Consider the following 25860-nt stretch of genomic DNA (forward strand, 5'->3'; position numbering starts at 1 on the left):
AATAAGCTCCAACGTGAACAAGATTTAAGTACAAGCCTTCTAAGCGAATACAAACGTAAATGAATACTGCTGTAAACCAATAACTTTTTTTATAGTACTTCAAAAGAGTCATCATAAAAGTTATTCTCCACTATGCTTGCATTTTTCAAAAGACCATTACAATACTTTCACTGAAGTTCATCGGCTCACAATATTCCACAGGACCTAAAGTGATCCATGAGGAGTTGTGTTTCTATTATTTTTTAGTGTACCTAGAGAAACCAAGGATGTTCCTACTCGTGGAACATGCAGGGTTGCTCGGACACACATTTGGGGTTTGAATTGGCCTGCTATCGAGAAAAACGCGTTACCAGACCCTTGTCGCAGATTCTCGATTAAAGCCGAAAGCCAACAAACGATCATCGACAGAACTGTTCCAAAACGATCCGAATTTATGGACGTTCGCGCTAATTGTTTCTGCGCATCCTCACCTCGCACGCAAATTCACACACCACGTCATACATCGATGAGCGCGCTAAGTAATAAAATAACCAATGATAAGGCAGATGACCATTGCTATAGCTTTGCCTGGATTTAACGATCTTGGACTTTCGGTGACCCCTATTTTTCTTTTGATGGATCATTTTCTCTATCGATTTTCTACGTTTAGCGAAAAAATGAAGAAAATCTATAAATCCGGGCCCTTTTGGTTCTGGGCGTACTCGAAGAGAAGCAAAAGAAAACATTCAGTATATAATGCCAATTATTATATCGAACGAAGTCTCAGTCATATTAAGCCAATATAGGACAGGGGAGACAGGACGAGAGACTAATTCTCACTAAAAATGATCAAAGTTGCACCAAAAAGAAGCAACATAAACAGAGAAGTAACAAACATAACGAGGTAACTTGAAATAGAATGTAATGGCACCTACATGTATAATACATGGTGTCAGCAATGAAGTGAAATTGTATTTACAAAATAAATTATCTAGCCGATCTGTTCAGTGGGTTTCACGATCCTAAAACCTGCTCAAGCTAAATTATTTTGTTGAAACAACGTCCAAAAATAATGCTTCAGCGAAGCGATTGCCGTCGTTTCTTTATTTGCTCAATCGAGACAAAACCTAAGGAGTAAACGGAAAAGTAAAATATTTGTTTTAACTTGATGAATTATTAATGAGTTTGAGAAAGCCAGGGAATAAACAACTCAAGTATACCAAGAAAAAGAAATATAAAACGAAAACAAGGCGAACAAATTCAGTTTTTTTCACTTTTCTCTCCAATCCGTCTAAGTCTCCCTGCTGGAGCTAATACAGTTAAAAGTGGCAAAATTTGAAATGTTGCATGTTTTTGCTTAACAACCGCCCGTAACCATGTTTGGAACATTTGAGTGCACCATGCATTTGTGTACCCTCTCACGGAGCTTAGTCAAATATCTCGGATGCAGCGTGAGGTATGGCTAACCTTCTTATGCTAAACTTGAAACCTTTAGCGAGTCTCACATTTTATTTCATTTTTTTTTTATAAATTATAGCTGCATATTTGAGAATTCTTTCTATAGTATTTATTTTTATTGGTTTCTTGTGGTTTACAATTCGTCCTTTTATTCTGTTAATATTTATACGAGAGCCACTGTTTTTCAGTGTATCTACTGTTCTGTGTTACCCTCTATAAATAAAATTGATTATTACTATTATTATTAAAACAAATGGAAAAGATATTGCCTATCTGTACTTTTATTTACGTTCATGTATCAGCAAAAATCGCATGCAGTTAATATTTCAAAGCAACGTTTAAATTGGTCAAATTTGATTTTTTTAATCCGCACTTTCTCCTTGAAACATAACTTAAAACAAAGCCTTCCTGTCTGGCTAAAGTGATATCACAATCCTGTCAGCATCTATCAGTTTTGGACGGTCTCAAAGATACTTCAGGAGACCAAGCAATATTGGTGACCCTTAAAAGAAACTTAAAGCAATTAAAGCTAATATATATCTGTGGTAATTGAGTTGTTCATTAGTTATATATAGCCCTCGTCTGTTTCTAAGGTCAAGGTTTTCCACGGTTAGGCTTACCTTCCACACCAATGCTTGAAAACGCGGACTTTTTGTTTTCCCGTTGACGGAAAACATTTTATACTTTGAACTTGATAATGAAGACATGGAGTCATTCGACTTGCTTTGAACTTTGAACTTTAATTTAATTTTATTTTCTTATATAGTTACAAGAATTGCTTGCCCCCACAACTAGTTTCAGAACTATCGAGAGAGAGGGGCAAGAGTTTATATGATCCGTACAAGTTATTAGATCTATGAGGTACTGTTTTCTCTAATTTTTGTTTCCAACGGAGTAAACTTTACGTCCCTTCAGTGGCTGTAGAGGTCTGTAATTGTCGCACATAAGATCAGGAAAACGACCATAATGTGCTTTCAGCTTTCTAAACTGTTCCAACTGCAAAGACAAAAAACAAAAAACAAAAAACAAAAAAACACACAGTCAAACAGAAACAAAATTTGCATGCAAATAAACAACAACAACAAAAACATATAACCTGCTTTCAACTCTTTTGAGCATTACGATCTGTTCTTAGAAAAGCTAGACCATTCTAAGACGTATTTCACGTGAATCAAGGACGGCAGTCACAATTCGCTGTGCTACTGCAGTGCGGTGTTTATGGATTAATGTGCACGTTACAGACCATTTTCGTGTTCTCGGTATCAGACTGGAACTCCAACTTGCAACGGAGGCTAATGCGGGGGAATACCATTTAAAAGAGATTAATGTCATTTGCATTTGAAAGACTCCCCACATTAGCCTCAGTTGCAAGCTAGTTCCGGTCAGTCCAATGCCGAGAATACGAAAACCGTCTATTATTCTCTTGCTATTGTTCTCGTTTATTCAAGGGCTTATCAAATACTGCTCAGTTATTTCTGAGGCCTGCAACAAAGTTAGCAAAATTGAAACGAGTAGCTTAATGAGTAGGTTAACATGTACTCACCTGATTGTTAGAGGCTCGAAGCTTGGGTTTTAGAACCAGCCACTTTACTGTTTCATAACAGGGAGGGGTGGTAAGGGATCCCTTGTAGTGGAAATAGTCTGTTAGTATCACTTCCTTCTTGTCGTCACCGTTGCCGTTATTGCCGTTATTGCCGTTATTGCCGTTGTTTCCGTTGCCTCCATTGCGTCCATTGCGTCCATTGCTACCATTGCCTCCATTGCCACCATTGCCTCCATTGCGTCCATTGCCTCCATTGCGTCCATTGCCACCATTGCCTCCATTGACACCATTGCCTCCATTGCCTCCATTGCCTCCATTGCCTCCGTTGCCTCCATTGTCACCATTGCCTCCATTGCCTCCATTGACTCTTTTGCCACCATTGCCTCCATTGCCTCCATTGCCTCCATTGCCTCCATTGCCTCCATTGCCTCCATTGTCACCATTGCCTCCATTACCTCCATTGTTGTTGTTGTTGGCTAGAAGGCCCATCAAACGAATACCGTCAGACTTATCCACTTCCTTGCTCGCCCCTGTATAAACAATCTTCTGTTTAACGCCAAGTTGTGACTATTAGCTAGTTTCCCCTCATATATTCCATGCATAATGAAGTAAGCAGTTGACGAGAATTGGGTAATCGATCAATAGAGTGTGAATGCTAGCTTTCTCGATGTAAAATCCAATTTTTCCGACTAGTTATACCAGTCTATAGTAAGAAATATTTTGAACATCAGAAAAGAGAACGTCTTGTTAGCTTTTAAGCTAACACACAACAAGTTAAACATGAAAATAAAATAAAATAAAATTTTAGGCATTTTTATAAAGAAGGTAGGTAAGTAATGTCTGCGTACGAGCCAAGTGACCAATCAGGCTGAATCATCTCGGTCTCTGTACATGTACCATAAAGCGATAGGAGTATTTCTACTCCCCCTGCATGGGATACTAGTCCATCGCAGGGTTACCCCCCGCATTAAGTTCGCCGGTACCCATTCATACACCTGGGAGGAGAGAGGCACTGAGAGTGTAAAGTGTCTTGCCCAAGAACATAACATCATTTCCCCAGACAGGACTCGAAGCCTGACCGTTCGATCCGGAGGCCCCCACTTTGTATAGTAAAATATTAGCTATTTGACAGTTGTCAGTTAAATTTTGTTAATTGCCCGCTTCCCGTCGGCTTCATCCAGACGCCGCGTGGAGTCAAGTCATTCAGAAATTTTAATTCGCTGTAACTTTCACATCCTGTCAGTCCATAAACCTGTAAACGGGTAAATAAATTTTACTTTATGAATGGCTTGTTACATGTATATAGAAAATTTACCTACCAACTTCAATGATGTTAGGAAGCAGCTTTGCAAATTTTCTTAAAATTGGGTTTCCTTTTGAAGAGGGCTAAAGTAAGAAACAATACACACTGAACAAACAATTAATTCCCAACTTAATGTGTTTTAAAGTTTGTCGTCTACCTTCCCACGGTATTTTGTTGAGAACAACGTCATTTCACTTATAAAAAGAAAACTGTTTGTGGATCTTTGAATAAAAGTGAGATGCTATTTATTTGTAAGGGGGGAAGTCAGAAAATTTACCCTGTCAATAGGCCATTTCCGAGTCCAAAACCCTTCATATGAAGATGAGATTTGCATGAAAATGAAAATGTCTATACATTGTTATTTTTGCGTAATATTTAATTTATTCCTAACGGTACTTATTTTGTACACTGCGGCGGCTTCGGTCGAGCCATAGTTCGAAGGCGACAAAAACCACGAACGCTATGAGATCAAACGAACCTAACCGTGCTTTCTCTCCAGTTATGCGGCGCGATCAAGTTTAGGTTGGTGGGAACGTTTTGACAATTTCTGTGCCCCGAAAACAGTTGTTCAATATTGAATAACAAGCTTGATGTTCTATTTTAAAATCCTCTTTTCAATTTAACTGAAGTAAAAATTTCTTTTGTTAAAAGTGACTATGAAATCATAGCCATATCAGATCAGTAACTTGATGTCATAAGATCAGTTAGAACAGTAGACAAGGTTTCTAACTGGCTAATTGCATATTGCAAAATTGTTTACGCTAAATACGGCAAACAGATGGATAGAACAAAATAGCAACGTTAAGCATAATAGCAATATGTACCTTAAGCCAGAGGGCTACGACTGCAAATTGTCCTGAATTTTCAAACACCATATGGAGCTTGGAGGAAAAGAGAAGTAAACAGACAAAGCTATTGTACGTCAACCCGGTTTTAAAGAGAAAAACGTTTCATAGATTTAGAGAACAAACGTTTATCTTGACTACGACTATGACAAATAACATAAATAGGAAAAGAGAAGGCACTGCTGGTCGTTAGCAGAAATTTGATAGAACACTAACAGGAAGTTACTTCAGATAGAACTGTATGGGCGTTACTTCAGAATAATTCTAAAGAGAACTGATGATGAACAAAAATGATGCACTATATTTATATCTGATCATACCTTTTCGTTATGCTTCGGCGGCATATCAGGCGAGTTTGGTCGGGCCATGGTTCGTATTTTGTGAGACGTAGTAGAGCCAAAATATCCATGGCGAAACAAGTCTAATATGCCGTCCAAGCGTGCCATAAAGGTATGAATCTGTATTTACCGTACCTAAATTCGGCCAAGTTAGCATGATATCGTAGCCATATCAGGTCAGTGACGTGATATCACAGGATATCAGGACAGTAGACAGGGAGAATTTGGTATGGTAAGGTATAAAAATCATCTATCAATGCGGAAGACAATACATAGAACCTGGTAGTCATTTATCAAAAAAAACAAAAAAGCAAATGGCTCAATTTGTGTCGTTACCTGGCCAGCGAACTGCTTCCCGTTTAAAGTGTGCTCAGATCCACGGCTGTTTTCACAGCCAAAGTGAACATGGAACTGATTCAGTGTGTAGGTGGTGTCCCCCAGGGGACCCCCTGTTATTTCAGCTGTTCCTTTGGACTTGTCAATATTTAAAGTAGGCGAGTGACCAGTGTTTTCGAGCTCTCCCGTGACCAGGCCCCCCTGGTTGTCGAAGGTTATTTTCAGATCACGATAGTCCTTGTTTACCACTTTACTTGTGTCGATGTTAATTGGGGATTGGTGGTCATGGCCGCAGTCCTCCCATCCCTTGTGCCAGTCCGGTGGGCCATACACTATACATTATCAATAGAATAAAAACATGTCTCGATTTATGAAAACAGTGTTATAATTTAAGAAAAGCTTGCCCTGCCCTGCTGAAGCTTTTTCATGAGGGCTAACAAATACAAAGGAAATTGATTTTGTTTGTTTGTGTTCTCTAGGACTTGCTATCAAGCCTGAACATGTAGATTACCTTCGTCTGTTGTATTCCCGTAGCCAAATTCATGATTAGCAACTGAAAAATAACGTCAGTGAAACAATGATAAGGACACGAAATAGTCAATAAGACAAAATGATGTCAAACTGCCAATCCCAAGTGGAGTGATAGCACTGGAAGGAAAAGGGATCGAAGGAACATAATAAAATATCTGACATTTTGAGGGAAACAGGTATCGATTTAGAGGATTTGGAATGGATTTGTGTTTGGTGGGCTCCAATTCAACTCCTTCTTCGAAGTGGGCGGAGATTGTTGACCACTGGACCTCATCAATACCATTGCATTGTTTTTCGGCATATGCGATATTGGTCGGCTGAAATATAAACTGTCTTAATGTCGCGTTATATATATTATATGGCGGGTCGAGTGAGCAAAAAAAATTACTCCTTTTCTCTGACTAAAAAACGGTTCTTTCGTTAATTTCTGACGGAAAAAGCGAAGAAGAATACACAAATAACAGACCCGTGTTAAAGGTAGAACCTTATACCAGAATGAGAGAAAATACTTCGCAATGGAATCAACAGTCAGAGGTCACGTTGTGCGTGCATGTTACCGTGTTCTCCAGTTAAATATTTCAATAGTCCGCCAAACTTCAAACGGTATCCCTGACATCGTTGAATGGCGTTTAGAGAGCTTAACGCGAGATGTAATATTGCGTAAATTAAGTGAAGGAAACCGAACCCAGCACATCGATGTTACGAAACAAAGCCACTGATATTTAAGATTAAAACACACGAAGTTTGAAACTTCTCAACAGGATAGGAAGAAAGGTGAGCATTTCCCACATACTAGTATAAATCGAACTTTGATTTCGGACCTACCGTCGGGAGCTTTGTGACAAATGGTGACGAATGGCGTCGTAAAATGTAAGTTTTGAAAGTACGTAAAACCGATTTTCATGACGTTCGAAGTTTGGAAACCTTGAAACTTCAGGAATATAAGACCTAGATTAGATATGAAGAAACTTGGGAATTTTAAGATGTTTGAAACCAAGAGACAATTAAATATTGTTCCCTACATATTCTCTGTAATCAGAAGATCAAAATAGAGGTGTCACGCTTCAACTGCGCATGTCGATTCGAATTTTCTGGCGATGTAGTAAAGAGCCAACTTATCAGCCCTCGATCAGTTGCGATTTCATACAACTTTTCATAAGTTCCTCGTACAATGTTTGTTTCTTGATGTATAATGTCCCGAATTGGTACAGCAATGCTAAATACCAGGGCTCGAATTTAATTTCTTTGACTGACATTATTGAAACTATAATTGTCATATTTTTAACCTACTGAGATTCATGAATATATAACAGAACTATTAGTCTTTAAATTAGGATCTTACTGTGTTGGCACTTGACTACACCAAGTAGTATAGAAAACAGCAGCAGCAACATCCCTGCATATAAAGTGACAATATTACAACAATCATAAAAGGTATAAATTTGAGACGATTATTTCAGACAGATTACATGAGTGAATGAGCTATATTTGAGCAATTTCACTGGCAAGAATCAATGCCACAGATTGTCAACCAACAACGCGTCGTGTATCGTTTTCAATGTGACCTGTGTGATGCGGGTTACGTGGGTTATATCCGCGACACTGACACTTGCACGTGTGGATGAACATCAACAGAACTCATCTTCTATGCATAAACACTACCACGACGAGCACGGCGAAGTCCGGGAAGAAATACTTAGGCACTTTAGTGTTCTTAAAATGTGTTGAAATAAGGTCGATTGCTTAGTGCACGAGGTGCTGATCATCAGAGAATTAAAACCATTTTCTTATTGAAATTAACCATATTCTTCTTGTAAATTCTTCTACGTGCAGGAATTCAAGGGGCAGTCTTTTTGAATGTCAGATGCGTGATGGACTTCGCGTGACGATAGGTCTCAATCATATTCTTAATCATGTTATTTTGACCAATAAAGTTTTCATGAGCAAGCAACAACTAACGATAAAAACCGACGTTTCGGTGTCTTCATGATGCCATTGTCAAGGTAATGAAAACTAAAGAATAAAAATTCTGCGAGTTAATAAAGGTGTAAAAAGGAATTTACATGAAGTATGCGAGGCAAAATTATACAAATACTTTTGGGTGAATTGAGTCGCTTTGCACTTCATGAGTTGGTTTTATTTCTATTTGCAGTTTCTGAAAGAATTCCCGAAGAATGTTCAATGAACAATCAAGAGTAAAAGCGACGTTTTTAACGAGCAAATAACATAATCCGGCTAACTTTAATTTATTTTTCTTGTTATTTTTTTTCTTAAACGTACCTCCTTAGTAACTAAAGGCCTCCGCGCGCGCTGGTGGAGAGACAGGCAGAAAACAAAAACTCGAAAAATTGCATACTTGCATATAGTATGATGAACCTCTCTAAATACTTCTTATGGGAAAAAATGTGCTTTGAGATGTCTCTGTATATTTGCAATTTAGTTTCGTGGAAAGTGAAGTCAGTAGGATAACTCGGGGCTTGTGATGGCCACTAACTTCAAAGTGACGCAGACGTAGCCTGATTGTGTCAGACAAAGTAAAGACTGCACATGAGCATTTGAAAGTATATTGAGCCTAAACTCATCAAAAGCTCATATTGCCAAAATTCAGAGGCAAAGGTCGTGCTACTTTAGGGTGGCTAAAAAGTTTACTAAATTTGGCCCGAAGCATGGGACAAATCTTGTCCAAGGGTTTTTTTTTTTTTTTTTGCCAAATATAGCAGCACATTGCCTTCGTAGTCTGAACCAAATATCAAATTATTTTGGGTCATTTATTACGTTTGAGGTCGCTAAATTCTGGTGTTCATTTCTTTGGGAATTTCCTAATAACCAAGAATATTCTACCTCTACTTAAGGGGGTCACTCTTTACATTTTTCATTTTTTGTTGTTGTTGGCCGGGGGAAGGGAGGGGTGTGGTGTGGGATCACTACCTTCAGAACCTTACCTTGATATTAGAAAGGAATTTTGTAAATAACGATCACTAGAAAACGATTTCATAAGAAACAAAAAGCGCTGTTCCCTGATTGATCTTTAGCCCTTTTTAACACAAAGGTACAAGAGACTAATTTTTTTCTCTCGTGTGCGATAACGTCATGTCTGACATAACACTTTCGACATAAAATGCCTTCTATTCTGAAAAACACGGTTTGCTCTGGGAATCGTACCTCGAGCGAAACGAAAAGCTATTTGGTAATTTTTCATGGACAGAAATTACCTCTCTTGATATTTGCCGTCATTCTAGCTCGTAAATGCATGGGTGTGCGTTGCTTTAAAGAATATAGTCTTTTATCTATTTCTTAAGTCTTATGCCCGGCTCCTCAAAGATAGGGAGTTGCATGGTAAAATGACGCGGTTGATTTGGTTGTTTTTCGAATTGCTGTCTGTAACTGCTTTTTTAATTTTTATTCGTTACTCTAGAATTAAGGCCTCGTACCGATCCTTAAAGACTTAAGCAAGTCGCTTGTTTTTGTTTTTTTGTTTTTTTGTCGTTTTTCTTCACAAAAATGCAAGACCATACAGAGACCATACAGTTTAACACACAGTTAAAACTAGGTGAAAATTCAAACGACTGTTAATGAGTCTGAGAGAAAAAAAGGATCGCATCACACCTACTTGATTTTGTTCTGGTTTCCTCTCAAGCGCTTAGCTGTGTTTGATCAGCAGGCTCATGTGAAGTCCCACTTCTCATGATCACTGAAACGCAGATATATATAGGCAGTCAGCAAACAGATATCAACAATCAGTTATTTGTGATACTAAGGCCAAGCTCAGACGCCGTACTTCACATGAGCCGAATCGAATGCAAGTGATAAAAATCCTTTGTTCTCCCTCATTAGCGTTCGATTCGGCTCATGTGGAGTACGGCGGTTGGACTTGGCCTTACATTACAGAGTTGAATATCATATTGTAGTATTGGACTATCGACCTTGAGCAAACAAATGACATGGAACTGCATGGCAAATAATGGTTTACGAAATAAACTAAAACAGCAAAATCGCAAGCATAAAACGTTTTCAAAGCATCATTTTCCCCTCCAATCTATCAAGGTCTCCCTGTTAGAGCAAATGCAGTCAACAGGTCCGAAAGTGTGACAAGACTTAAAATATTGTATGTTTCTTTTTTTGCTTAACAACATCCCGACGGTAACTATGTCTGGAACATTCGAGGGCAACATGCATTTGTCAACCATCTCACGTAGCTCAGTCAAATATCTCGGATGCCACTTGAGGTAGGGCTAACGTTCATATGTTAAGTTCATATGTTAAGTTAAAAAAATATGTTGCAAAATATATTGCCTAGGTATACTGTCATTTACGTTAACCTATATATAATAAACGCTTAAATTTGTACTGTCTTTTTGAAACATAACGTTAAAAAACACCCTCTCTGGCCAAACTGATGTCACTTCTGTCAGCATGTATCAGCTTTGGTCGGTCTCGAAGCCATTCTTCAAGATACAAAGCTAGTATTTGTTATCCATAAAAGCAAGTCAAGGCAATCAAAGCTATTATATACTTGTCACAATCACAGGACCCGAGTAGGCCTCCGCCATTTTTGATGCCTTCGAAATTATTGATATTGCATGGTAATGCGAAATCTTATTGCTTTACTGTAAGTTGTGTTCCTGAAAGTATGTTGAATTATCTTTAGTAGTTTTACAGTGATTTCCTTCGTTTGGACATGCTCTGAATAAAATGTAATAGCCAAACTCTGACATGTAAACAAGAGCAAAGATGTGGTTGCGGTTTACTATGGCCTTTGAAGCTTCTTCGTTAATTGTCATGAACTTTGCCTGATGCTGAGGTCATTAACATAATCATGGATAGTAGAAGAGAATGGTCCCTTTTACTTTTCATGGATTAACAAGAGTGAACTGGATTCATTTTCAGACTCAGCCGCTGGTAATCAAGTCAATATGGTTAACTACAGTGCACTTTCAATTCTTCCATCATTAAAAGTGGAAAATAGATATATTTTTAACACAGGAATTTCCAGTGGGTATTGGAAACTGCATAATCTCATATTCGCCCTACATCTCATCGGACCCAAGTCACGGCATTTCGCTACATATTGGTTGAGGTTACATGAATATTACTTAATTTTAATCAGTTATTCTGGGTGAAATTACCTAATTCTTTGTGTTAATTATCTTCTTTTTTTGTAACTATGAGTTTTTGTATTTTGGTCATTAAGTGTGCTGTTGTTGTTGTTTACGGTATATTAGTAACCTAATGTCTTCCCTTGCAACAAGACGGTCCAAGAGTGTTTCTCGGGCTTCGCATTGCAGTATCAAATCGTACTTTACAAGTATTTAACACCACGGAAACAAATAAAAGAATCTGGATATATAGTACCAGAGTTAAGCTCAGATATTTCCCATTCTAGTAGCTACGTTGAGCATCCTCAGAAGGTGCTTCTAAACGCTCTCTACAGAATATTTTTTAAACGTCGTCAAAGATTGCATCTAATCATGCTTAATATAATTCGATAATAAAAAAAATGGGGGTCACCGAGCTCGTTTTTAAGTTATAAGCGCTTAAAGCTAAAACTAACGGTGCTTAAACGTGTTGTATTGTTGCTATGGTAACATTTTGCACTAAAAGGGTGAACGCAACTTGTTTACCAATGATTTGGTATTTGTGTGATCATACCATTATTGTAGCATAACGTGTTAGTAGTATATATTCTTTTAAGTATTGCTGTTGGAAAAGTTCTGGAAACTGTCGCGTGCTTCCTTAAAATATTAACAGAACCACATGGAGTAGCATTTCTCTGGTTCGTTTACTGCAGCGCATTAACATCTTCGAAATTTTATTTGGTTGTAATTGCATACGAGAACTCATAATTAAACTCTAGCATCAGGAATTTTTCTCAGAGCAATATCAAGAAATGTACCCCGGTCCAAGATATTTTTTTTTGTATTACGCTTATTTGGCGAATGCCCTAATACTCGTGTTTCACGAGAGTTTCATTTTCATTCATATCGTGTCGTAAAAGATTGCCCAAGTTTTCCTTTTGCAGGGGTTTCAATAACATTAGTTGTAAGCGGCCACTAAAGATGTAATAGGCGGCTGTGACCGCTAAATGTACCGTAAGGCCCCCTTTCCCCTAGGGGGGTCTGGTGGCATGCCCCCTCAGAAAAATTTGGAACCTAGAAGCTCGGAAATGCGATTTCCAGCGTTCTGGGCATCAAAAAGCATGCTGTTGATGGGTGTTTTTATTGACCGCAAAGCAGGATTTGTTTTGACAAACTATTAATTTTTTGCAAAGAGGTGCATTTTGAATACTTTTCTAGGCAGATATCTCTCAGTGACACTTGATATCCACTGAGGCAGTAATTTTTTTGAAGTCCTCTCTTAAAACAAGTACAACTTGTCTGCTACTCATTCAAATGTACCAACATGGCAACAAACTGATTTTTAACTCTTCAGAAAAAAATGAAATGAGATAAACTTTGCAACAAAATTCTCTCTACCAATATTCTTACAAAACCAAACCTCATTTTCAACTTTTCATTGATTCTCCCACGGTTCATTTTTAAGGTATTCAATGATCATAAAATAATGAAAAATTAAATCATATTATTAAATCATTCAGATGTCTTAGGTATCCTAAGATGAGCAGTGATAACACTGATCGGCGACTACAAACAACACGTACGCTATTTCTTTGGAACGTTTAGTTTGTCCGCTTTTTTGTAGCATTTCAATTTCAGTGGTCGTCGTTGTTGTTGTATTTGCTTTTTTTTTTATTTTTTTATTAATATCATTTTTATTTTCAGTGATGAAATCCAAACTGACGGCGGTAAGAGGTCCTACAGGCGGCGGTAGACCGCCGGTAACCGGCTTCTATTGAAACCCCTGCTTTTGAAGGAAAAGGTATATTTTTGGACAGTGATTCATGATCACGCGTATTGCAAAGACTCAAGATTAAGGCCTTGCAAAAAGATTGAACACAAAAGCACGAAATATCGAAATGTAATGACCTTGGTTTTGAGACCCAACTAAGTTCTTTTGTTGCAAGTTTTTGATCGCTACTTTGGCCTTCAGACTATGCACAAAAACGCAATAGGTGTTTACTTCTGTCTGAAGAACAAACCAACAGAAACGTTTCGGCTATGGGATTTACATATAGTTTAATGAGAGGAGATCAGAGGCGTAAATTGTTAACTTCGATCTTTTCACAAAGACAGGTTCATCGAATTAACTCCGAACACAGAAAGCTATAGGAACTCATTTTATTGTAGAACTATTAGAGAATGGAACGCCTTACCTAACGATGTTTTAGATGTTACAAAAAGTCAATTATTCAAGAACGCTCTTAGATTAGAATGATGACATTTTAATTAGGTTCTAATTTTTTAATCTTAATTAACTTTTCTTAGTAATCTTTTTAAATTATGTACATGTTTTATCATATATTTTTAAGGTTTTTTACCCCCCACCCCCAACCCTGCTTTTTATTATTTTTTTTATTTAATGTCTTGCAGTGATGGGAGCATGCCTCCCTTTGCAAGACCCCCATAATGTAGATGTAGATCAGAAGATTGTGGCATCTTTGTTTGCTCCTATGAAGTTTGTCCGGGGGGGCAACTCTCAAATAAAAAGGACGGGGGTGCTCGCCTCACCTTTCAGGGTCTAAAAACGCGTTTTTGGTACCTCTTAGTGTGTTCAGCCTCAAAAGCTCTTCCGCGGGAGCTTTTGCGGTACCTTTCATTGTATTGGGTCGAAAATGACAGGAGATAATGTGTTATGATGCACCTCGTAGCTTTTAGGAGAAAAAAAAAAATGATTCAAGCCACTCCCGCAAAGCAGGATCTTTATACCTCTTAGGGGTCCTTTCCAAAATTTCCAACGAGCAACCCCGTCCTTTTTATATGGAAGTCCCCTTCCCTGGGCAAAGAATGTGCTGTTACTAATTAACGGGCGCTCAAGTTATCAATACACGGACTGTCCTGAAGTAGTAAAAACAATCATTAAAATCATTCTCTGTCTCTCTGTCTCTCTCTGTCTCTCTGTCTCTGTCTCTCTGTCTCTCTTTCTCTGTCTCTCTTTCTCTCTTTCTCTCTCTCTCTCTCTTTCTCTCTCTCTCTCTCTCTCTCTCTCTCTCTCTCTCTCTCTCTCTCTCTCTCTCTCTCTCTCTCTGTTACATGGAAACGAAAAGCGTCACTCAAGTCTTGTGTGACATCTTTAACTTCCGGAATGAAAGAAACGTACCGACGCAGGCGGCAATTTTAGCTTTGATTTTTCTCTTTCCGTCAAGGTGTGGGCGCTTCCTTTTATTCCAGCACCTTTTTGTAACCTCTCCTCCAAGGGCTAAAGAGGTGTAGTTAAACATAGGGACAAGTTACATATGTGGCCAATCGTGTACAACATGTTAGAAAAAACGGGTGTCTTGAAAGACCCCTAAGACCCCCAAGACTCCTAAGACTCCAAAACTTGAAACAAAAACCCCCAATCTTTTTACATTTTTTTTTTTGGTGGGGGGGGGGGGGGGGCGGATATTCCCCTCCCCAGTATCCCCAGAAAAATAACCTTTTTCTGAGGGAGGGGGAGGGGAGGCCATTCTTGTAATTTTTCATGTGTACAATAATCGGAACAGTTTAGATTAAAAGTTTAAGTCTTCTGTTTGTACTCTTTTTTTGTCTCTTCCCACCAAAATTGTCTTTTTCTGAGGGGAAGGGGTGGAGTTTTAAAATATGCACCACCCTCCGCTCTTAATCTTCCGTCAAGAGCGCAAGGTTGACAAACTGACAACTGCACTGTACTCCCTCTCACTCCAGTACTCTCTCCTTTTTCTTTCTATCCGACCTAAGGAACTTGTCTTATTCGAGGGGGGTAGAGGAGAGGAATTTGAAAATAAATCACCTTGTATTTTAGAGCGCGTTCAAAGTTAACTGACTCAGTAAAATACTCTTCTTTTCAAGGCACAATTAATTTGTGAAAAAGCTCACTTGAATCGACTGGTAACTCTGTTAAGTCTAATTTTAGATCACTGCAGTGACTTGCAACTTTACACAGACATAGTGAAGCAGTGAGGCTATGTGAGGGGGAGTAGCCTGGAATAAAACTTTAGTAACTGGTGCCAGTGCTGTGCGTCAACATACATGACCGAAAGTATACAGCAGAGCAGATCCTGCCTGAGCTCTTGGGCAAACTAAATCATAAATCGCTTTTTCTAATCTTCGTTGCTTGGTTGACCGTAAGGAGCTTAAGAAACCACGACCGCGACGTCGAGGACAGCGTCGATTGAAAATGATTTTACCTACGAATCTCGATCTCGCGGTACCCTAAAGTCATCTACTTTGTTTATCACTGTCACAACTATCACGAAACGGAATCTAGGATACATCGATAAAGTCGCAATAGAATTGTAAAAAGTCAGCCGTCATAGTTCACGTTCTCCGGACAATGCAGAATTTGATCATTTCACGTTGTTGTTTTGCAGAGGACGGCAAAAAATTTACCAAGAATTATAACGCACGGGCACAGCCATTGTTCTCCTCATTAAGCCTTTTGTTTGGAAACGTTGCCATTTCCGTCGTTGTTTTCTTAAGCTCACTAGTTACTAATAGGGAATCTACGAAACCACGACGGCAACGGAAACGGGAACGTCACTGAACAAACGAATTAATGAGCCATACAATGGCTGTGCATGTGCGTTATAATTCTCGGTACATTTCTTTGCCGTCCTCTGCGAGACAACAGCGTGAAATGATCAAATTTTGCGTTGTCTGGAGAATGTGAACCACGACGGCTAATTTTTAAAAATTTTTATTGCAAATTTATCGCTGTGTTCCGGATTTAGTTTTTGCAATAGTTTCGACTGTGATAAACAAAGTAAATGACTGAAGAGTATCGCGAGATTCGTAGATAAAATATAAATTCAAAAAAGTAACTAGGACCAATATTCCGTTTTTCTCGAGTAAGTTAGGTTAACGAGCACTCGAAAAACAACAACAACAACAACAACAACAACAACAACAACAACAACAACAACAACAACCTGACCGTTTCGATGGACTTTGCGTGTATGGCAAAATCCAGACCAAGAAGAAACAACCAAAACACTCGGATTAACACCAAGGCTACTTTGCCGTATGATTATTAAGAATTATTCCGCAAGCGCGCGTTGGATATGAGATGATAAATGGCCAATGAGGCGCGTAGGGCCGAGTTGGCTATAATCATTTCATACCCAACAAGCGCGATTAATTGTTTAATCTTATCTATAATAAAACTCTCCATCGTGATTTGTTCTCCGCTCGCGCCTATTTGTAATAGTAATTGGACCGAGTGGAGTACAATTCAGGGAGAAATCGCGCGAGTGATTTCAAAATCGGTCTAGCGCGAAGCGGGGGGCCGATTTGAAATTACGATTACGATTTCACCCTGAATTGTACGACACGAGGTCCAATTACTGATTATGTGACAAATAGGCGCGCGGAGAACCAATCACGATCAAGAATTTTGTTATAGATACGATTACTCTCTGAATTGTATTCGACTCAGTCCAATAATATTTCTAACACTTATTAACCCAGTGACCCCTGAAGCTTTTGCCAAAAACGCATTTTTTGGACACTTTGGAGATTTTCAGGCTGGATATGGGCCAAATTAGCTCCAATCTGCTCAAAAAGGCATTTGCAACATGACAGCACGTCTTTCTTTCCACTAGCATCACGTTTTACGACATTTTTGCTCGGCCATGTGCAGAAATCAAAATTTTGAGATTTTAAGTTTTTGACTAGAAAATGACCTACGTCTTCAGGCTTTTCGATTTTTGTATTTTTTTTTCGCCTTCCCTTTTTCTCCTTTTCTTTTCTTTTTGCTGCAGTGATTGACCTTCTACTGGGCTTGGTTCCAGTTTAAAAAATTCTGAGAGAGCATCATCGCGACGGGCAATCTTTATCATGGAGTAGCCACGTGAAGTGGCAGGAAATTTTGCTCCGAGTTTTTCACTCAACCTTTTGAGCATTTTCGTGCATATCTCAGGCTCCATTGGGCCGACCACTCTGATCTGGGTATCATTTGAAAGATCTTTTCCTCCTGCAGAAGTTGAACATAGGTGATGCCAATTTTGGTCAAAGGTGATGACGTCAGAAGTGGAAGAAAGGCCAAGGCTCGTCACGGCCGGCACAGGAGTCAATGAGTTAAAATCGCCCAGAAAATACGAAAATAAAAATGCTCCCAAAATATGACGAGTGCACTTACCCTACTTGTACAACGATTATGATAGACAACTATCAAAAAGTAATTATGCTTTATTTCAATTGTGGCAAGTGGGTTACACAATACTACTGATTGTTGCCACGAGCCTTCTCATAATAAAACCGTATATGTGGTGCCTTTCATGGCCTTCCAGTGTAAAAGTTAAAGCTTTACGGTCTGTCCCTGAACCTCAATCTTTAGTCTCTTTAAAGCGGTATATGACACAAAAATTTTTTTAGTATCTTCCTTCCTTGATATATGTAATAAAAGAATAATGTTTTGAAAATGCAAAAAAAAAAAAAAAAAAAAAATAGTAATAATAATAATAATAATAATATTAATAATATTATTAATAATGTGGGAGGCGCGGTGGCCTCATGGTTAGTGCACTCGTCTCCGGATCGAGCGGTCCGGGTTCGAGCCCTGGCCGGGACATTATGTTGTGTTCTTGGGCAAGACACTTTACTCTCACAGTGCCTCTGTCCACCCAGGTGTATAAATGAGTACCGGCGAACTTAATGCTGGGGGTAACCCTGCGATGGACTAGCATCCCATCCAGGGGGGAGTAGAAATTCTCCTAGTCGCTTCATGCTACAGAAACCGGGATAAGCTCCGGCCTGATGGGCCACCTGGCTCGCATGCAGACTTTTTATTAATAATAATAATAATAATAATAATAATAATAATAATAATAATTTGGATGATTTTCTTGCGGCCGACATACAGCCAATTTCGCTATAAAAGTGTCCCGTGAAACTGGGGACGAGAATTGTGTTTGTGACGTCACAGTGTTAGATTACATTGTTGTCACGGGAAGCCGCCTTGTCATTTATCATGCACACGGCTTTAAATGTGCCAGTGATTTGCTAGCTAGTAACGTTAATTTTCGACCCATCTCATGCTTCAAACATTTCCCTTTGCTTTCAGCCACATAGGTATGTTTTTTCAAAAACTGTGACGTCACTGACGAAAATCATGTGACACTTTGACCGCGCGATCTCTGGGACGATTTCAACATGAAAGTAGCGCGTATTTTGAACGAAAAGAAGGGGTTTCAAAATATTCTCGCAATCTAAAAACTTTACAACCGTTTTTCTAACATTATTAACGACCAGAATCAGCGGAAAAAAAAATAGTGTCATATATTTTTTAACTCGAAATTTACAAAAAAAGAGCAGAGTTTCATTTCATTTCATTTTGTCGCTATTTTAGGGGGAGTGGGGTGGGGGCTCTCCTTATTTTCCACGTTCGCTCGCAGATTCGTTCTCATCGCGTGCTTTTTGGGGGAAAAGCTTGCTACGCAGGAAATCTTTCTAATTAGCAAACATAGCACGGCAGAAGTTGAAAAATCGATTTTTCTCTCTTTTTGTCCACAAATAGCCCTTTGGTAGATATGAAACGTGATATAGTTTTTTGGACTTCGAAGCGCTTTAAATTCGAGAAAATCGAGGAAAACGATTTTTGCCTTGACGGTCGTCAAAATGGCCGATCGCAAAGGCTTAAAATTAGTAATCTGAACTTTATTTGCGTTCGCGTGTAAAGGAAAACCAAAACTTATCGTTTTTTTTCTTGAAAGACAAAGTATTCAACTATCCAAACCAGGTTAGAACTTGACTTGAGCGCCATTTGAGAATAAACACACAATTAAAAAAAAAAAAAATCCCTTTCAGTTACTAGGTCGAATTCCTAATTTACGAATAAAATTCAGAGATATTTTTCGACATGTGCCATAACTCCAAATTCCTTGAAACTTCGCCTTTGGAGCACCCTTATGTTGTTGTACAACATGTATTAAAATCAGCTTGGGTTATTTTTCGAGTGCTTTTTGAGGTACGGCTGAAAAACTCCGATTTTACCTCAAAGATCACGAAAAGTAAACAATGGACTTCTGCGTGTTGGTCTGAGGGCAAGCGGGTACAGGCATTTAAGGTGATTCCTCACATTTGCATTGCGCATCCTTACTGCGCATAATTCATGGCGTCATTCGCGCCCGCTCGTGCACGCGCACGTTGAAAACATGGCGGATTTGCCTTGATATTGAGTTCTGTCAGTTGAAAAATGGCTGTAGCTCACTAACGAGCTCGGGCACCCCAATTTTTTTTCCAGTCATTTTAATCAACTAATCATTAGCTTTGCGTGAGAAAAGACTGATCTGATTTCTATTGTTGAAAATTGAAAAAATAAGGAAAATAGCAGCTGCACTGTAGTCTTTTCTATTTTGCAGTTTGATAGCCGTGGCAAGCAATTTGGTTCCAATATTTTAACGAGGAGTCAGCTCTCTGTCAAAATCAAACTTAAAAAGTTTATCTGTGTCCGACACAAGTATTGACTGTAGTTTGAGGCGTGTTTTCATGAGTCTGGGCTCACAAAGAGTTTACAATAACTTGGAATGCGTTCTTGTAATAAGCATTAAATAATGCTAAAATGGGACATTTTTACTGTCTCACTGCTCCTTGACGAGCATGGGCACCCCCCTTTTTTATTTTATGATTAAAGTTCTCATACGATAAATATTCAGTGGACAAAGTTTGAACAAAAATCTATTGGCAGTTTTATTTCAGGGGAATAACCTTAAGTCCTTATATTATGAGTTCTATGTAGTAATAAGCAAATTGTTTGCTTGCGCCTGTAATATAACGGTAAAACAGTTCAATCTCAACGCCAAAGTGACTTTATTTGATCCGAGTATGTTTTATCGCTTCGAATGCCAGATACTTGCGACGGGATGTCGATTTCACACCAAGGCGAAACAGGAGGTTAAAAACGTTTTACTACGCGGCCTTCCAATAATTAATTTAAGACAACTAGTCGCTAAAGAAGATATTTACTGAATTAAGGCTTAAAAGAGTTGCGTTTTCTGTAACCTATCAAGTTTGTTCGCAAAAGGTTATTTCAGAGTCATTTCAGGACTGATAATATGGCAATGCAGGTTAAATTTGGTAAAGGAATCTTCAGTTTCATTGTTTATTTTGATTACAAGTCACGGTTTCATTCCCGGCCGTGGAATTTACTATGTCCCACAGAGTGCGTTGTTTTACAAAAAGGCGGCCGTTTATTTCCGAAGTAAAACATGTTTCCAATAGTCTTTTGTACTTTTGTCAATATCTAGTTTAATTAAAATTGGTATCTACAAACAAATCGGAGTACGACTTCCAATGAAAAGTTCGGTCAGAAATATTTCCCGCCAAAGCGAAGTGTTTTTTTTACCAATGTTTTCACATTTTTTCGACTTTCTACGATTGGCAATCCATGACTCACTAAAACACCCGCTTGCAGTAGTTAGCTGGACTGCAGGATGGAATATTTAAGCACGCCAAATCCATTTAAGCTAATTAATTTTACCCAGTACAGGTTGAATTTTCCCAAGAGAATTCTATCTTAGACGTCACGGTGCAGGTAAAAACGAGATGTATCCTCCGTGCTCTTGTTCTTTTTTTTTGCTTTGTATTTTTTTTTCCGTCGTGTAAAACATACTGCAACGATATAATGATCGAAGCTCTACCCTAAATTAATTTTGAGACTTTTGCTAACACTTCGTTTCCTTTCGGAACGCATGACACGTCATATATGTAGCCGATTGAAGGTCGGACGGTAGAAGTTCGCAAATGCGGATCTTTTTTAAAGGTTTCTGTCGTTTCTCCTATGGTATGTTTCAAAAACACGAACTGTTCTGTTTTTGGATCAGAAGAATTGCTAAGCAATGCGGGTGGACTCTGGTCAGTAATTCTTCCATTATCGTCGCATAAACTGATAACGAGATTGTCAAGGAAAGTCAGAGGTCAGCGAATCCTATTTGGCAGTGATACGAAAAGACAGGCTGGGTTACACCAATTTCAGTTGCCGCTATCCAACATGGTATCCGTTCCACGAAGAGACCACGAAAAAGAGAAGAATAGAACAAGAATCCCAAGACTTCTATATGCTGCTATGTCAGGTTTACCGGCGGAAATCTTTCTTGCGATCACTGTTGTTTTTGTCGGCGCAGGTTAGTGTACCTTCCGTTCTACTTTCCCAGTTTTAAATGGACACGCGCCTGCTCGCATTTACTTTGCAGTCCTGTTTTCCATATTGAACTGAAGTAAATGCAACTCTGTAACTTTATTTATACAAGTACACAGTTAAACAGGTTGATTTGTTTAGAATTGCGGTGCCGTGATTGTGAAATCTACACATTGTCCGTTTGTCAGTAATCTAATCAAAGTAAAAAGATTGAAATATTCCCTGTGAGTGAAGGTACTTTTGAATGCATGATTAAACCCCTGTTATCATCTTATTTTACTTTAACGGAAGCATATTGACCTGCAGAACGGAAATATGGTAATGAAAGAAGTTAAACCACTTTACTTCAGCAGACTCTCTTGTCTCTCTTGGCCTCAGAAAAACACGCAAGCAGTCGATTGTTTACTTCTTGTTGATGTTTTCGTTAAAATCCGGCTATATCAGCGGCGCGTTAAAAACCACACGAAGAACAACCCAAGCTGATTTTGATACATGTTTTACAACAACATAAAAGTGTTTAGTACAAGGAACTAATAATACAAGGACTTTTAACGCCTATGCCCGCTTGCCCTTAGACCAACGCGCAGAAGTCCATTGTTTACTTTTCGTGATCTTTCAGGTAAAATCAGGGTTTTTCAGCCGGGCCTCAAAAAGCACCCGAAGAATAAGCCAAGCTGATTTTGATACATGTTTTACAACAACATAAAGGTGTTCTAAAGGCGAAGCCTCAAGGAATTTGGAGTTATGGCACATGTCGAAAAATATCTCTGAATTTTGTTCGTAAATTAGGAATTCGACCTAGTAACCGTATCAAGAAAACCGGCTCAACATTGATAACAATAGGCATTGTTATAAGACCTAAAATTGGTCTTATATGGCCATTTTGAAACAATGGCGGTATAAGCTTCTAAATACCCGCGGGAGTTTTTGAAATTTCCGATTACCATACGAGCGTGAAATTTAAACGATCAGAGAGTCTGAATGGAAGTCAAATTCTCCCGAGGAAAGATGGCACTGGTATAATCCTTCGGTGCAAATAGGGATTTTTTTAAAAATTGTGTGTTTATTCTCAAGCGGCGCTCAAGTCAAGTTCTAACCTGTTTTGGACAGCTGAACACTTTGTCTGTCAAGAAAAAGTATCGATAAGTGTTGGTTCTTCTTTACACGCGAACGCAAAGAAAGTTTAGATTACTAATTTTAAGCCTTTGCGATTGGCCATTCTGGTGACCGTCGAGGCGAAAGTCGTTTTCCTCGATTTTCTCAAATTTAAAGCACTTCGAGCTCCAAAAAACTATATCACGTTTCATATCTACCTAAGGGCTATTTGTGGACGAAAAGAGAGAAAAATCGATTTTTTGACTTCTGCCGTTGAATTCAAATTTTGCTTGGTTTTCGGTGACATTTGCTCTTAATTACTTAGCCCACACCAATCCCCATACGCTAACTTTTTGAGACAGTTTTCTTTTTATGCTGAATTTTTATTAACTATTCCTATTTGATACTACACACAAACGATGTCTTGCATTTACCAAAGCAGCACACAGCTACATATAACTCACTACTTCCTGTATCAATAAATATATTGGTCCAGCCAGTATCAATATTTTTCTTTTAAAATGATCTCTTCTAGTTTTAGTTCCAGTCTCTCAAAGACATCATGGAACTTAAGGAATTATTATAAAACAAGAGCTTTCTTTACAGATCTAGAATAATTTTGTAAGCGCAATAAGAAAGGTTTCTCCCTTCCTTCTGGCTGCATAATTTAACAAGTATTGTTATACAGTGTCAGTATGGAAAAATGTTTACAATTCACAGGCAAAGTTTTTAAGCTTGTCAAGTCTCCTCAAAACAATAACTGTTATTACAGTTGAGTTTGAGATGCGGCCAACTATTTTTTGTTTAAGAAGGCATACTAACGAGTCGAACGGGACAATACAAAGCCGAATTGACCCTTTAGCCTCGTTTCACTAGGTCAAAGCGCTGATAACTGTAATAACAGCTACTACTGAAGCCCTGAAGGCTCTGGCTCACGCCCAAAACGCGTAAAGCACTCAGGCGTGACATAATTTTCAGGAGGCTGTTATCTATAGAAATTACTCTACATCTGCATTGACATATCCATCTCGCAGATATGAAATTACAATTTAATCAATACCAACATGGATTAGTTGTATGCGGTCAGCCAATGGGAATAGCGATACATGTAAGAGGCAAAATAAATAAAATACCACAGTAAAATCCCGGTTTTTACCGACCTCAATTCACAAAACTTCCGATGAATTGAAGGAAAAAAAATGTTAAGAGAAACGTATGCTCTGTTTCTCATACCTCTCGCCGATATTTCATTTCACTAGGTGGTATGAAAAACTGGGACTTCGCTGTTTTAGCTTTCTGGGGGCTTCCTTTGATTAAGCACCTCCGACCAAACCCTCTCTACATGTAACACTGTAGGGGCTGCTTTATATTCACTCATCCCTGTAGACGACAGAATACACTTTACGTTTGTAAAGCGGTTGTACCGGCCTAATATTGTCACACATGAGACCAGGGGCACCACCATACTTGGCCTTCAGTTTCCTGAACTTACTGAGCTGAAAAGAGCAAAGAGACGAAAGTAGTGTTAGCTAATATGCATTCGTATATTTTCTTTTCTTTACTATTGAGAGGAAGTATTGTATTATTTGCGAGAGTCTGAATGGGGTCAGGCTCAATTCTGTCTTATTTGTCTTTTGGTTATCAGCTGATATTTTTTGCTTAAACGTGACTATTTCAACTATTAATGATCACTACATCAAAAGCTTAAAAATACGGCTCTTCCTTTTCCCTTAACTCGTGCAGCTATGAGATCCACTGTTAATCCAAATCGCATATGATTTTATTGAACTGGATTTTCTCAATAATTGTGGAACAGTGTTTCTCTACAAAGCGCGCAGTCTAGGCAGCAGGACGATTTGATTTAAATCAAGTTTGTCGGTTGCGCTGAATGATCTTCAGTTTTGATTAGGTCAATAATACTGATCCCCGCTTTATTTAACAAAGCTACATCACAAATTAAAATCCTTTCTTTCCGGATTATCTATTTCATGATCATGCAAGAGAGGTTGATAAATAACCCTCTCTTGGCTCATGCAAGAGAAGATAATTTCTCGGCTCGTGCTATATTTTTTACCATAGTTTAGTCGTCAGTAGGCTACAATTAACTAACCTGATTATTAGAGATCTTTATGATGTCCTTAAAGACAATCCAGCGCACTGATTCATAGCAGGGAGGGGTGGTAAGGGAGCCTTGGTATGTGTAGTAACCTATTTTTTTCGATATATCGTCATTATCTTCATCCTCATCATCTTCATCGTCTTCGTCATCGACATCATCGACTACGTCATCTTCGTCTTCATCTTCGTCGTCGTCATCTTGTTTATTATTGTAGGGCATGAGATATTTCAGACGAATGCCGTCTGCTGCGGTAACGTTAGTGCTGGTACCTTTAGAAAAGAATTATAAGTCATTACTTGATTTTTAAATTATTAAATTTGTGTGAAGAGGATTTAGATTAAAGTTTTGATCGCTAGTAGGTTTATTCTAAAATAGTTTGCTTATTCGCTCCCGATTTCTATGCGTGATAGCTGCCCTCGTCAACTATCACGCGTTAGAAATCTCGAGCTCTTAATGTAATTGTTTAATAGAAACACAATTTTAAACCAATCAGTGCGCGTATTTTCTACTAAATCACACACGGGCACTACTGACAGCGATATTGCATTCATTTGCCAAATAATCAATTTAACGAAGATACTATTCAAAGACGATATTGGATCCAGCCTTTCATGGCGATCTCCTCCGTTATGAGAAATAGTCCAATTTTAATTAATTTTACTATTCTTCTTTACATATCTGTGTGTTTTTGTGACGATTTAACAGCAATTTAGAGATCAACAATTACAAAGCTTATCATCTAAACCAGTAAGGTTACCTACCTTCTTCTATTACCATCTTTAGCTTTTTTGCAAAATTTCCCAAAATCCTGTTTCCCGGACAAGTGGCCTGTGATAGAAAACAAAAACGTGCCAAAACATTTGAGAATGAAAATCAGCGATAGTACAAACAGAACGACATTTTGATGATCATCATTAAGTTTATCAGGAACATGAAACCAAACTTAACACGCAGTCAGATTCCTTCTCATCAAAATCTTTAAATAACAGTTGAAAACTTAAAAAATCCAAATATATTCATGCCATTTTGGACGCTCATATTAAATACACTAAAGTATTAAAATGTTTGTCAAATATTTGTATTTGACATTGCTGTATTCAGAATCA

The 25860-nt window shown here is 38.4% G+C and overlaps 1 protein-coding gene across 1 annotated transcript; it reads right to left on the reverse strand.

Moving 5' to 3' along the window:
* Positions 1-1971: 1971 nt before the first annotated feature.
* LOC110065768 (uncharacterized) lies at positions 1972-25531 on the reverse strand. Its single transcript, XM_089292411.1, has 8 exons — positions 25516-25531; positions 24746-25023; positions 24041-24131; positions 5803-6134; positions 5108-5164; positions 4300-4366; positions 2981-3510; positions 1972-2433 (listed from the first exon to the last, which is right to left on the reverse strand). The coding sequence occupies exons 1-8, from the start codon at positions 25529-25531 to the stop codon at positions 2311-2313; spliced, it is 1494 nt and encodes a 497-aa protein (XP_089148537.1). The 3' UTR covers positions 1972-2310.
* Between the last annotated feature and the right edge of the window lie 329 nt (positions 25532-25860).

The sequence above is a fragment of the Orbicella faveolata genome, unplaced genomic scaffold, assembly GCF_042242905.1.
Source record: "Orbicella faveolata isolate gen_17 unplaced genomic scaffold, um_ofav_v1 contig_24, whole genome shotgun sequence".
NCBI classification, from domain to species: Eukaryota; Metazoa; Cnidaria; class Anthozoa; order Scleractinia; family Merulinidae; genus Orbicella; species Orbicella faveolata.

What these genes read in the sequence shown, in the direction of transcription:
- LOC110065768 (XM_089292411.1), bottom strand. An exon ending in TAAAGATCTCTAATAATCAG is followed by an intron (nt 24,132 to 24,745) that starts GTTAGTTAATTG and finishes TGCTCTTTTCAG; the next exon opens with CTCAGTAAGTTCAGGAAACT. An exon ending in TCCTAACATCATTGAAGTTG is followed by an intron (nt 3,511 to 4,299) that starts GTAGGTAAATTT and finishes TTGTTTATACAG; the next exon opens with GGGCGAGCAAGGAAGTGGAT.